Source organism: Oryx dammah, unplaced genomic scaffold, assembly GCF_014754425.2.
Source record: "Oryx dammah isolate SB20612 unplaced genomic scaffold, SCBI_Odam_1.1 HiC_scaffold_16, whole genome shotgun sequence".
NCBI lineage: Eukaryota > Metazoa > Chordata > Mammalia > Artiodactyla > Bovidae > Oryx > Oryx dammah.
This window is the reverse complement of record NW_024070200.1, coordinates 62,939,666-62,953,442: the sequence shown is the minus strand read 5'-3', so window position 1 is coordinate 62,953,442 and position 13,777 is coordinate 62,939,666. Positions and strand designations below refer to the sequence as shown.

The 13,777-nt window shown below is 41.4% G+C and overlaps 2 protein-coding genes across 7 annotated transcripts in view; one reads left to right on the top strand and one right to left on the bottom strand.

The window, feature by feature from the left end:
* Positions 1-9,421, bottom strand: part of ASB7 (ankyrin repeat and SOCS box containing 7) — a 54,741-nt gene extending 45,320 nt beyond the window's left edge. For both annotated transcript variants that reach the window (XM_040257037.1, XM_040257036.1), the window contains exons 1-3: positions 9,000-9,421; positions 8,754-8,845; positions 1,332-1,455 (exon numbers count right to left, since the gene is read on the bottom strand). The gene's annotated coding sequence lies outside the window, so the exon portion shown is untranslated. The remainder of the gene's footprint in view (positions 1-1,331; positions 1,456-8,753; positions 8,846-8,999) is intronic.
* A 352-nt stretch (positions 9,422-9,773) lies between these two features.
* Positions 9,774-13,777, top strand: part of LINS1 (lines homolog 1) — a 29,857-nt gene continuing 25,853 nt past the window's right edge. Inside the window, exon 1 of one of the 5 annotated variants that reach the window (XM_040257034.1) lies at positions 9,774-9,909. In XM_040257034.1, coding sequence (XP_040112968.1) covers positions 9,795-9,909 — 115 coding nt within the window. In that variant the 5' untranslated portion in view covers positions 9,774-9,794. Of the gene's footprint in view, positions 10,265-13,777 lie in introns of all 5 variants that reach the window. The other 4 variants (XM_040257030.1, XM_040257031.1, XM_040257035.1 and 1 more) reach the window with 4 other exon arrangements.

Sequence of the window (13,777 nt, the reverse complement as noted above, 5' to 3'; positions counted from 1 at the left end):
GAAGGAGGGAAAGGGGAAGTAAGTGGGGTTAAGCAAATTAGAGAAAAAAAAATGTGCAGATTATATTTACATTCCTTTCATTTCTGTTTCTCTATCTATCCTTTCCACTTTAGGAAACAAGATTTACTACTCCTTCTTTTCTGCCACATTTCTTGGGCACTTTTCTAATTTCCATTTTCCAGAAGTTTTATTTTACAAATATTCAAAGTAGCAACATCATAAAAAATATTTTAAAAGAAAAGAAGTCTTAACAATCTGCTGATTAACCACATGAAAAAAGTAAAAGTAGTATATTGAATTTCTACACTTTCTAATAGGTCAAAAGAGGTGTGTACTCAAAGTCAATATAAAATGAGCTTTCCTTCATGCAAACAGGAAAAGTTCAAATTGAATTGATGAAAAGTTACATCCTACATGTATGCATACCAAACTTTTTTTAGTGTGTTTCTAAGTTTTTAAATACACACAGAAACTTAAACTAACATAATTCTAAGAAGCCATTCCACCTGGGCTAACTTTAAGAACTAGATTAGACTCAACCCCTAATGAGTAGCTTCCACTTCAAAAAAAAAAAAAAATTATGTGAAAGTCCCTTAAAGACATTCTGGTCTCATATGTAGGTTAGACATCTTGGGACAATCTTGTTACCATTAATAATTACCTTGGAAGACTTACCCCTATAGATGGTACGAAGGTCAACTTAAGGTAACTTAAGTCATAACTTTGGTCATGTTATCACAGCTCAACTGTATAATCAAATATCCTACCTTGTTTATACACAGAAAATGGCTATTATTGATACAAACTCCTAATTATCATTACAAAGTAATGTAATTTAAAAAATATCAGACCACTGCTACAAAGAACTGTTTCCTTAAGAAAAAGTGGAAAAGGAGAAATTTCCTGACAATTTCTTTTCTTAAGAAACATGATATCCCCTTATCTTTCCACTTAATTACTTTAAGTGGACATTAAAATTAAGTCTCTTGCCTTAGAAATTTTAAAACCAAGAATTCTTCTGGCTAGGTTTTTGCTTCTTTTTAGCGTTATAAGGGAAGGTAAAGACCATTAGAAGAAATTCACAGAAACTACTACCATATACTCAAAACAATTACCTTTAACAGGTATTTTTTTTTTAAACTGGGATGATTATCTTGGCACTTAAGGCATTATATACAAGGAAAAAGATTTAAACAATGTCAAAACAAACCCAGATTTTCTTTTAGCAAGTGTTGTGTTTAGTATACATTAGGTAATCTGAATGAGAAATAAAAACTAAATGGATTTTCCCCTAGAACAGCACAGACAGCCTATGTCAGTCAGTCACTTACCTTATGAAAGAATGTCCGTTTTCCTGATATGTGGATTGCCTAATAATCATCGTGCACATACAGCATTGTGAGTGGGGGCTTAAGAGTGTCTCCAGATTCTGGTGTTAATGAACTCTTTCTTAACCTGAAAACAGATGAAATAATAATCATGGAAAATTTTCTAAAAATAATAAAGAACCATAGCTACCTAAATACTCTACCTTTTGATGAGCTAAAATTTCAGCACATTACAACAACCTACAGAGCAAAGAATGAACTCAAAGCAATTCTTAGAAGAAATTATCTCAACATCTACATTAATCTCCAACGTAGTATAGGATATGATATATTGGGCGAAATTTTTTTTCTAAAAAGGTAGTTTTTTTTTTTTTTAATAAAGAAAATAATAAATAATCTCATACTTGGAATTTGGATGCAAACACAAATTTTTGGGGGGTCCATTCAGAATATATTTTCAGAACTGAATTACTTTTAAAGTGACATCATTAGCCTCTTGCTCTTTCTAAACAATGAAAATACATGTACACTCAATACAGTAGGTAGCCAGGGCCAAAATGGGATCCATGACAACTAAAAGGAGGTTGTCTTTAAGTGCTTGTTTTCGTATATGCAAAAGACATCGTTAATAATTCTGAAACTGTTATGCCATTATGCATACACCAAACTAGGCAAAAGATTAACAACAGTCTTGCTGGCTTCTCCATATGAATTCTGAAAAAATTCTCTACAACTAAAAGAAAAGGGATCTTTCTTCACATCCATTAAATCCTAGATCTATGAATTTCATTAGGGTTAAGAACACATGCAAAGTGGCTTCCACACATTACATCAGAAACCCTCATTGAGAGAACTGCCATCCCATTCTAGTGGGGCTTGTGTGCCAAGCCCTCACTAAAACAAGGAAAGGTCATACTGTCCAGCACCTGGATGAGCTATGGGGAAAAGTGGCAGTCACAGGTGGTGGTGGCTGCAGATCAGAATTTTCAACCAATCCAAATTAGTGCAGACTACGTTGACCCTTATCTCTTTTCACAATCTATTTTTCCTTGTCAAATTTCTTCAAGGAAGCCAAAGACTCTGCAAACATGCACTTGGAAATAAATAATATTTGGCTTAAAACTGCCTAACACTTCTAAATAAACAAACTAGGCATGATCAGGACTCCTACACGACAAGCTATAAAAATTGCAAAGCCCAGGAGATAGTGAAGGACAGGGAAGCCTGGCGTGTTGCAGTCCAGGGGGTCGCAAAGAGTCGGACACAACTTAGATATTGAACAACAACAACTTGTATGGAGGTGAGAGTTGGACCATCAAGAAGGCTGAGTACCTAAGAACTGATGCTTTCGAACTGTGGTGCTAGAGAAGGTTCTTGAGAGTCCCTTGGACTGCAAGGAAATCAAACCAGTCAATCCTAAAAGAAATCAACTCTGAATATTCATTGGAAGGACTGAAGCTGAAGCTCCAATACTTTGGCCACCTGATGCAAAGAGCTGACTTATTGCAAAAGACCCTAATGCTGGGAAAGATGGAAGATAAAAGGAGAAGAGGGTGGCAGAGGATGAGACGGTTAGACAGCATCACAGACTCAATGGACATGAATCTGAGGATACTTTGGGAGACGGTAGAGGACAGACGAGCCTGGCGTGCTGCACTCCATGGAGTCACAAAGAAACACAACTTAGCAACGGAACAACAACAATCCTTACAGAAATGGTTGATGCTGGAACTGGGCAGAAATATAGAAGATGAGCCTAGAGCATCTTACAGTGCCAAAAGAAAAGGAAGTACTCCAAGAAAAATGCAAAGATGGGGGGGTGGGATATCAAGGGGATACAGGAGCCAACTAGAAGAGCTCTCAGTAGCCAAGGTGGCACAAATGGAACAAGATAATCAAAGTACTATTAGATACTAACCCAAACTACACATAAGTATCAGTAAGTCTGTATTGATAATGAACAACTGATTGAATTAAATAGGGAGAGAATAAATCAATCTCTTGTGCAAAATTCCAAATAGTGTGTGTAGATTCACCCCCTCCCCTCGCGTTTCAGGAGGTGGAACACAACTCCCCTTTCTCCTTAAGTGTGACTTCCTTTCAAAGAGGATGAACCTCTTTTCAAAGAGGATGAACTTTTCAGCAGGAAACCTGAAAACCAGTGCCTTAGCTAGATAATTATGGTCAATAGCAAGAGCGCCATCCAAATCCTGTTGTTAGTATGACATGATGAGAATGTGCTCCTTGTCCCCAAAACCCACAGCCACAGTCTAGTCATGAGGAAAATACCAGACTAATTCCAATTGAGGGGCTTTCTACAAAATATCTGAAACTCTTCAAAATGTCAAGATCATCAAAAATAAGGAAACAAACGAATCTGAGAAACTGTCACAGTCAAGAGGAGCCTAAAGAGACAGGGCAACTAAAATGGAATGTGACATCCTGGATGGGATCCTAGAACAGAGAACAGTTATTAGGTAAAAGCTAAAGAAATCTGAACAGAGTATGGATTTTAGTTAATAAAACTATTCAATACTGTTTCAGTAATTGTGAGAAATCTGTCTATTAATATAAGATGTTAGGGAAAGATGAGTGTGTAATACATGGGAATTCTGTATCACCTTCAACATTTTTCTGCAAATCTATAAAATTGTACTAAAATAAAAAATGCAAACTAATGTCTTCAATGATGAGCTTGCAGCATTTGCACACAGAACATGTCATTATTCCCCATGTGATCCACACCTCCATTTCAAGAATGAACCACCGGATGCCTTACTTCTAAGTTATTTCCTCGGTAACCCGTCCTCCTAAGAAAAGTGAAGATGACTTTTCACAGTCTTGAGCCTTTAAGAGTCCTTGTTTTTGTCACTGTTGCCTTCCATACACCCATCACCACTTCCATGAAGGCAGCAGAAATGGTGGGGGACGGCAAGTGAGGTGGGAATTGAAGAGAATATTAAATGGCATTAATTTATTAATAATATCAAGAAAGGTTTTATGTTAAGTCAAAGGGACTCATTATTTCTCTCTATAAGCAAGATGCACAAGCAACAGTAACTCGTGATAATCCCACATCATCTACTCCAATCAGACAAACGAAAGTCTACTGAGTACCTTCTAGTGCCTGGCATACTACGTATGAGTCTCTGGCCACTGGTATTATCCCTGGAGAGAACTTACAGAGCTTTTCGCATACTTCAAATGAATCAAATACTCGTAGAATGGTTAGGATCATTTTTCTTTATTTTGACAATACCAAGCTCTATAAATAAAAAACACAAGTTTAAAGCAAAAAAGCACTTTGTGCTTCAGTCTTTACGGGAAAACACACACACATACCATACACACACAACTTCTGTCCGCTTAAATTACTAAGGCCAAAGACCTATTACCAAAATATCCTAATAGTCCAAAGCATCAAGCAACTTAATTTCATCACTGTGTAATTTTATGAAAGTTTGCATTTAATAGAGTATAACCATCCACGCATGTGTAAGTAAAGGGAAAAAAGGCTACTGAACTTAGAAAGTTAACGTGATATTCAGTGGTAAAGTTACCATTAAAAACTACAGAGGAAGTCCAGAGATAAGATGGAAAAAAGTCTTTTTCCCCTCAAAAAGTGCAAGTCTGAAAATCTGATAGCTCATGGAGTCACATATAAAAGAATACGGTGAAGGAGGCAATTTTCTAAGTAAACATATGTACAATGTAAGTTGACTCAGAATGACTAAAACTCTGAGGGTGCAATCTTTAGAAATTCCATTCTAGGTTTCAGTCAGAAAAGGAAAAAAAAAACATACTAACAAGGAAGACTTCAGAATTATATATCAAAATGAACTGCTTCCCAATGTGTATCACTTTTATAAAACATTTTACTGCCCAATGTTAACAGTGTTTAAATTTTACAAATTCATCTTTTCTACTTTACACTTTTCTTAAAAAAGAAAACAATCTAGGCCTCCGAGCGTTCACAATGTTGACCATATTAGAAACTACAAATTTAGGAATTAAATGCCATCTAATTTCCATACAGATGTCAAGTGAACCTCATTAAGTTAAAACCAAAGCTTCTTGCTTCATATAATTAAAAGAAATCTATATTCATAGAATAAACAATAAAAAAAGCTATAAAACAAAATATATATAAGATCTGTCTAAAATTACATAACTTGCACCAAATTTGCCCACATGTCCCCAATTTCCTTTGGCATAAATGATTAGTCATTAATAGCTTTTGCGTATTACTTTCACTGAAAGGCCACATAGTTTTTGATTAAGGAAAACAAATTAGAACTGTGCTTTCAGATTTCACACGAATTGGAAACAAGGTAACAGCTTGCTACTCAAAAAAAGAAATAAGCATTTCTTTGCAGAATAAACAGAGATACAGGCTGTAAGGAAATAAAATCAGTAACTCCAAGGATACTGGCTCTAAGGGGAAAAAAAAACCCCCAAAAAACATGAATAGCTCACAAATCCCAAGAGGGAAGATAGATGCAGAAACACTACAATGCCCAAAGCGCGTAACATGGCTGAGATGGATGTTGATGAGGTCAACTCATATAACCAAGAGCCTGGAACCCAAAATGAAGTAGAAGTGTTATTTTAGTATCACTCGGCTGAGCACCACAGTGTTTCTGTTCCAAAACAAGGGAGGGTATTCATATTTCCTCTAAATTACTGGGCCTCCATATAACAAGTATTTATTATCATGTACAACTTTTCTACAAGCTTCCTAAGTTCTAACGGAAAGACCAACAATTTTCATGGAATGTGGACAAGGAAACAGGAAATTTTGTAGTTCACTTACTTCGACTCAATTCAAAGTGTAAATCACAAGTATCATAAACGATGAAATCTTGTCAACCTTATCTTTTTAACCTATGTCTGGCCTTACCATCTGAGCAGCCTCATATCAGTACCTAAGTTTATGAGAAAGGAGATAAGTCTTCTATGTAGGGCATACTTTCTGTTGAAGATGAAGTGAAAAGGCTGAAAGTCAGGTATTAGATATGCTTACAGAAATGACCTGATTTTAGACTTTTTAGGAATCATATGTACTTCTGTGTTATCAAAGTTAAATGTGACCAAAATAAAGTGGTATTTGTATGTGTCATAATATAATTGTGAATGGCATCACTTTAGGTATGAAGAAAGTAAGTACTGGCCACAGCATACTCAAAATGCATCACTTCAATTAAAATCAGTGATTCTCCCTATGGGCTCATATATCTTACTTGGTTACCAAAAAAGCTGGGTTGTTTTTTTTTTTTTTTTCTTTTTAAAACCATGTGACTGACAATAGAATTAACACAAAGTTAACTACCAGACTGAAGAATATAAATCAGTCAACAGGCTTTTTTGGTAATACAGTATTCACATTAAATGTTTGGCATAATCTAGACCAAATACTCTCAATCATGCTAATATTAGGAACAGATGTTGACAATTTATATATACTCCATAATCTTAGAAAAACCACTAAAAGCTGAGAGGATCAATGAATTAGTTAAGAAATTGGAATGAACAGAGAGGAAAGTAGTGTTCTCTCTTTACCTTACATACTTGACTCAGCACAGGTGATAAAACCCCTCAGAAATGAAAACATGCTAGAATTCAATCTAAAGCAGAAAAATATTTAACTAAGAAGGCCTGAATAGAAAACATACATAATTCATCTTTACCTTAAAAACATGCTTTAAATATTTTAGCAATTTTTAAAAAGGTGTAAAGTAATCATTAGGCATATCTCTGGTGATTCACATATTTAAATAATGAAAATTGCCTTCTACCTAGCTTTTACTGAAATGCAGTGAACCCTACATGTACAGCGGGAGCTTCCCAGGTTCCCAGTTGGTGAAGAATCCGCTTGCCAATATGGAACACACAAGAGATGTAGGCTCGATCCCTGGGTGGGGAAGATCCCCTCCAGAAGGAAATGCCAATCCACTCCAGTATTCTTGCTTGGAAAATTTCATGGACAGAGGAGCCTGGTGGGCTGCAGTCAATCAGGTCGCAATGAGCCGGACATGGCTGACCATATATGCACTCTACATGTACATACAAAGGGTGCCCTAAATGTTCACTGTGGAATAGTCATTAGTCAGTACTGATTCTAAGTCCCATTCAGTAGCATACATTCTCATTTTGGTATCCAGTTCCAGGTCTCAAGAATACGCAAACCCTCAAAGCCCTTTAAAAGTATCTTTAGCTGCACCTTGACAATTAGAAGAATCAGGTAGGAGATTCCTTTCTTTATCCGGAAGGCAGAAAGTCCAGAGGAAGAGAACAAGTCAAAGATCTCCTAACAACTTTTGCTATTTTAAGCACTTCTTTGCATGTAAAATTCCCTAAAAAATCTGCAATATTAAAATAACTCTGAGATTAACAATCGACTTTATACTCGTTATTGGATGGTAGAGAAATTATTCACTTGGCTCATTTCTGAATTAACTCTTACATGATTTCCCTGTTCATATCCCCTCTGTAGGACTTACATGAATGTCCTAAACTTACCTTTAGTGCATTTTCAACAAAATACAGATGCTTAAATTTCCATCTAACAAATTCTCTATAAGGGTTTCAAAATGAGAAATCTTATGAAAAGTGCCAAAATAAAACCCTACATTCTAAACACACCAAAACATTCTTTTGCTTTTAAATTCCTGAGAGTCAAATGATTAACAAGATATTGCAAAAGTTTTATAAGTACTAGAAAATCTGAAATATAACAAATATGATTTATCTTTTTATAAGAGTTTCATAGCCCTTACACATCTGTCACACAGAAACACACAAAAGCCCAAAGAGTTAATTATACAAAAGGGCTTCAGGAGAGTATTGCTTTCATATCATTCACATTATTAAGGTACACAGATTCACTTTTTGCTATAGGAATAAAAATCACATTATTTTCTGAAACTCACAAATTCGAAGCTATTACTGAACCTTCCTTCACGAACTCTTGTGAGGTAACTCAAAAGATATTCTGATGGAGGTAGACGAATGATAGCAAAGAAGAGGGGAAAACAGAAAATTGTGGTTTAATTAAAAAGCAGAGTCATCCAGAATTAACAAGCAATTAATAAGGAATTGGGGAATTCCTATGAGAATAAGAGGGGCTGGGGGAGCTACAAAAAGGTCTCAAAGTCTCTGAGCAGGGTAAATGGTGGAGTGTACCAAAAGATAAATGCAACACATGGACACACACTGTTCAGAGGGAAAGGCGGAAAATAAGGTCCTGGGAAACAGAAGTTATTAAAATGTTAAAGACTGGGGCACGGGCGGCGTTTTTGTTTTTGCTGTAAAGCTAGAAGCCAGGAAAGGGATGCATTGCCAGGTAACTATCCAGAAAAGAAAGCACCGATTAATGAGGTAGGGGCCAGGAATAAACAATGGGGGAGGGGAGGGCTGGCTCTTTACCTTGACGGTGGAAGCTGGTCAGAGCTCTGCGGCTGCTCGGGCGGGTGGCCAGACCCTCTCCTGCCGTCGCTCGGCCCCCAGCCAGCTCACACCTGGAAATCAGAGACCCGTGAGCGGGGCAAGAGCCCCGGGGCCGGGGCGGACGGGGCCCCGGGGCAGAGAGCGGGGCGGGCCGGCAGGAAGCGGCAGGCTTCCCCTCCGTCCCGGGCCAGCCCTTTCCCCTCAGCGGGGGTAACCGACTTTTACCTGTCTCCTCAGCTGCTGCCTCCCTTCCTTCTTCCAGCCGCCTCCACACTCACCAACTTCTCCATTGAGGAAACAGCCCGGGCAGGGCCGGACCCGGCTGTCCCTGCTCCTCCGCGGCGCCTCCCGGCCCCAGCCTGCCAGCATCCAGATGGCCCGGCCGGGCGGAGGCAGCGGCGGTGGCCGCCGGGCGGCCTGGGGCAGGGGTGCAGGGAGGAAGTCCCGGCGCGGGCGGGGGGCAGCCCGGTCCGAGCGCTCGGGGCAGGGGTCTGCCGCGCTCCTGGCTGGGAGCGCCCGGCCACTGAAGGGCCCGGGAGGGCTCGGGGCGGCGAGGGCCCGGCTCTCACGGAGCCCGGAGTGCCGGCCGCCGGGGCGCCAAGCAGGGGGCTTTCGGGATGCACTTTGCACCGGGCCACCCCCGCCCCCTCCCTCCAGCACTTTGGGGTCACTGGGATGGGACCTAGCCCTCAGCAGCCAATCAGCGGCCACACTGGAGCAGGAGCCCGGAGCCGTAAACCAGGTCTGAGGTGGGTGGGGGGGTGGGGGGTGGGGGCGACTTGGTTGGTTGGTTGCTTCCTTCTCTCCTCCTTACCCCGGCGGCCCCCACCCCTTGCCTGCCGTAAAGCGGCCTGAGTATTCGCGACAGTTAGAGGAGGCGTGCCGAGCGAGGCTAAGAGTCGCCTCTGACTGGCCACATTCACTCCCCACCTCCACCTCGCGGCTCCTGACGCTCCGCCCCTGGCGGAGGACTCCATGTGGTTGCTAAGAAACTCTATAAGCCGAACAGGACCTCTGCGCATGCGGAAGGAGGCAGCGCCTTGTACTTTCTGTGAACTACGGTGGCCCGGAAGGGGCTGGCGCTTGCTCGAACGGCAATGCGGAGGCGGCGTGGCTTGGGGCGGATGTCCAGCAGGTAACTGGAAGAGATCGCTACGCTCGGCGACGGGAGAAGCGGTTGTGCGGCCGTTGAGAGGCTGTTTTCGGGGCTTAGGACTGAGGAGGTGTCAGTCCCCAGGAAGCGAGGAGAGGCTCTCCTCGTCCCGCCGCCCTCGGTGCTTTTCGGACGCGAGCGCGGGCTCCTAGGTTGCGCTCCAGGGCCTGAGGCGCCGTTAGCTCGCGGCTGGGCGCACCTCGCCTCACGCGGAAGAGGACGCTGTGGCTTGGCGGTGACGCTTCCAGGGCTTTCCTGCGAGGACAGCGGCCCTTGAGAATTCCTGCGAATGAAAGGGAAAAGAGTGGAAAATGTGGGAGATGGCCGTGTTTATTAAGTGCGTTTTTTCACTTACCAGGTATTTACCCTAAACTAGTCAGTGTCCTAGCCGTCAGGGAGACAACAGCGATCAAGATATATGTAATCCTTTGCCCTCGTGGAGCTTTCGCTTTAGCAAAGAGACTGACAGACACGAAATTATTTACCAGATAGGGATGGGGTCGAGCTTGGCTTGGACGTGATGGCTCTTTTTGCTAGGAAGGGTCTCTGAAGAAGTGATATTTGACTCGCCATCTGACTGAGGAAGACTCAGCCATGCCAAGATCGGGGGTTGGCGGGGGATGGGGGGGCGGGGCGCGGATTTTGCAGGCAGAAACATCGAAGTCCAAAGTGTCTGACTCGAATAATCTTTGCCGATGCTAGGAACTGCAAGAAAGAAGGCCAGCTAGTCAAGCAGGGAAACTGATTGATAATGAAGTTGGTTGTGGGAGTGGAGGGTGTACGACAGGCTTCAGATCTTGCAGGACCTTGTAGCAGGTGGTCGGGAAGATGTATTTATGTTTTGAAAAGATCACTAGCTGCTCAGTGGAGAAGAGTGTAGCTGAGAGTAAGGTTACTGCAGATGTGAAAGACTGTTATGGTAGTCCAGGCAAGAGTTGACATTATCATAAACTTAGTCACCCGGTACAGCAGACGTTTGGCTACCACCAGTGTCCTCAAGAAAGGCCTAATTGTATAAAGAAAGTATGTATTTCAACATATCAACTACTTTTATGTAATAAAATGCATTAAGACGTTTTGTGGCAGATAGTGGTCACTACAAACATTTCAAATTGATATCCTGGTATTTTATTGTACATTATCATTCATTTATCAAGAATATTCATTTTTCTGCCTTCTACATGAGTTGTTTATTGGCTTAGGTAGGCAAACTGGGCTCAGGCCTACCCAGGGAAGCTCATAGTCAAGTGTGGGGAAACCAAATTAGAAAATTATTACAGACAATTCAGTGAGAGAAATCCTATGTATAGGCTGAGGAGCACTTGGCCAGGCCCTTTAATCCTGACTTGGATATGTGGTAGGCTCCCCAAGACTGGAGGTTTCCTCCTTGAAGGTTGAGAGTGGGAGGGGAAAGGCTGAGTATGATTTTAGGGAGAATGGGCCTAGAAAAGTAATCCTTAAAGTGCGCAGAGTTTCTGAGGCCCTCAGAGAAAACCTGGAGCTAAATTTGTGGGGCACAGATGTAAGAAGACCCCAAGAGTCAGATCTTGAAGGGCATGCTAAGCTATGTTCAGGAATTTGTACTTTATCCGAATCAAAGTGGAGATGTTTTTCAGAAGGAAGCGCGTGTCAGGAGACAGCTACTTAGCAAGGACTCTGTTGTGGTTGTCCAGGGTAGGAGTGGTATACTGTAACAGTGGCCATAAGGGTGGAAAGAAGTGAGGTGAGAGAAGGTCTGGAAAGACAGCCAGTTTTCTTGCTTGGGTGACTAGGAGATACAGGTGCCGTATACTGAGAGGGCAACTTTGAGAGACCATAGAGTGAGTTGAGTTTGTGCTGAAGGTGCTGTGGAAATTCCAAGTGGAGTTCTCCACTGGCATTTAGATATTTGAGAATGGACCCCAGAAGAGAGCTAAACTTAATTGTGGGTTCTGGAGTTGTTAGCGTGGAAATATTAATTCAAGACATTGAGAGACTGTGAAACATTAAGGAGACTACAATCAGCTCTCTGTTGTATTCATGGGTTCTGCTTCTGTGGTTTCAGCCAACCTCCAGTCAAAAGTATTTGTAAAAAGAAAGAAGTTCCAGGAAGTTAGAAAAAGCAAAACTTGAACTTGCCACCAGCTTAGCAACCACTTACGTAGCATTTACATTGTATAATATATTCTAAGTAAGCCAGAGATGATTTAAAGTGTAGGGGAGGGATGTGCATCGTTGTTATTGTTGTTCTTCAGTCGCTAAGTTGTGTGCGACTCTTTGAGACCCCATGGACTGCAACCCACCGGGCTTCCATGTCCTTCACTATTTCCCAGAGTTTGCTCAAATACATGTTCATTGGGTCAGTGATGCTATCTAACCATCTCATCCTCTGCCTCCCTCTTCTTTTGCCTTCCATCTTTCCCGGCATCAGGATCTTTTCAAGTGAGTTAGCTCTTCACATCAAGTAGCCAAAGTCTTGGAGCTTTAGCTTCAGTATCAGTCCTTCCAATGAATATTCAGGATTGATTTCCTTTAGAATTGACTGGTGTGATCTCCTTGTAGTCCAAGGGACTCTGAAGAGTCTTCTCCAACACCACAGTTCAAAAGCATCAGTTCTTCGAAGCTCAGCCATTATGGTCCAATTCTCACATCCATACATGATTACTGGAAAAACCATAGCTTTGACTAGATGGACCTTTGTTGGCAAAGTGATGTCTCTGCATTTTAATACTCTGTCTAGGTTTGTCATAGCTTTTCTTCCATGGAGCAAGTGTCTTTTATATTCATGCCTGCAGTTGCCATCTGCAGTGATTTTGGAGCCCAAGAAAATAAAGTCTTCCACTTTTCTCCTTTCTGTTTGGAATGAAGTGATGGAACCGGATACTATGATCTTAGTTTTTTCAGTGTTGAGTTTTAAGCCAGCTTTTTCACTCTCATCTTTCACCCTCATCAAGAGACTCCTTAATTCCTCTTCACTTTCTGCCATTAGAGTGGTGTCCTCTGCATATTCAAGGTTGTTGACATTTCCCTTGGCAATCTTGATTGCAGCCTGTGCTTCAACCATCCTGGCATTTTGAATGATGTGCTCTGCATATAAGTTAAATAAGCAGAGTGACAATTTACAGCCTTGACATACTCCTTTCCCCGATATTGAACCAGACTGTTGTTCCATGTCCAGTTCTAACTGTTGCTTCTTGACCTGCATACAGGTTTCTCAGGAGACAGGTAAGATGGTCTGGTATTGCCATCCCTTTAAGAATTTTCCACAGTCAAAGGCTTTTGAGTGAAGAAGAAGTAGGTGTTTTTCTGAAATTCCCTTGTTTTCTTTCTGATCCAACAAATGTTGGATGTGGCTGGATTATATGCAAATAAGGGACTTAAGCATCTACAATTTTGGTACCCCTGAGGGTTCCTAGAACCAGTTTCTACCCAGAAATGACTGTAGGAGGAGAAGAACTGAGCAGGATGTCTGAGAAGGAATCTCCAGAGAGGAAGAAGGGGCTCCAAGAGAGACTGACTTGTCAGGAATTTGTGTGTGTGTGTGTGGTGGTGGTGGTCAGTTGCTAAGTCGTGTCCAACTCTTTGCAACCACGTGGATGCAGTGTGCCAGGCTTCCCTGTGTTCAGAAAAAGGCAAATTTATTTATTTACTTATTGTTTTAGCAGCACCAAACGCCACGTGGGATCTTAGTTCCCAGACCAGCAATCAAACTTACGCCCCCACTTTTGGTTAAGAGCGGGAACTCACACTCTTAACCACTGGCCCACCAGAGAAATCCCAAAGCAAAATATTTTTTAATGGAGGGACTACACATTTATTATCTATGTGAACATGTGCCTATTTTTCCTTTAAAGAATATACCCCTTTGGCC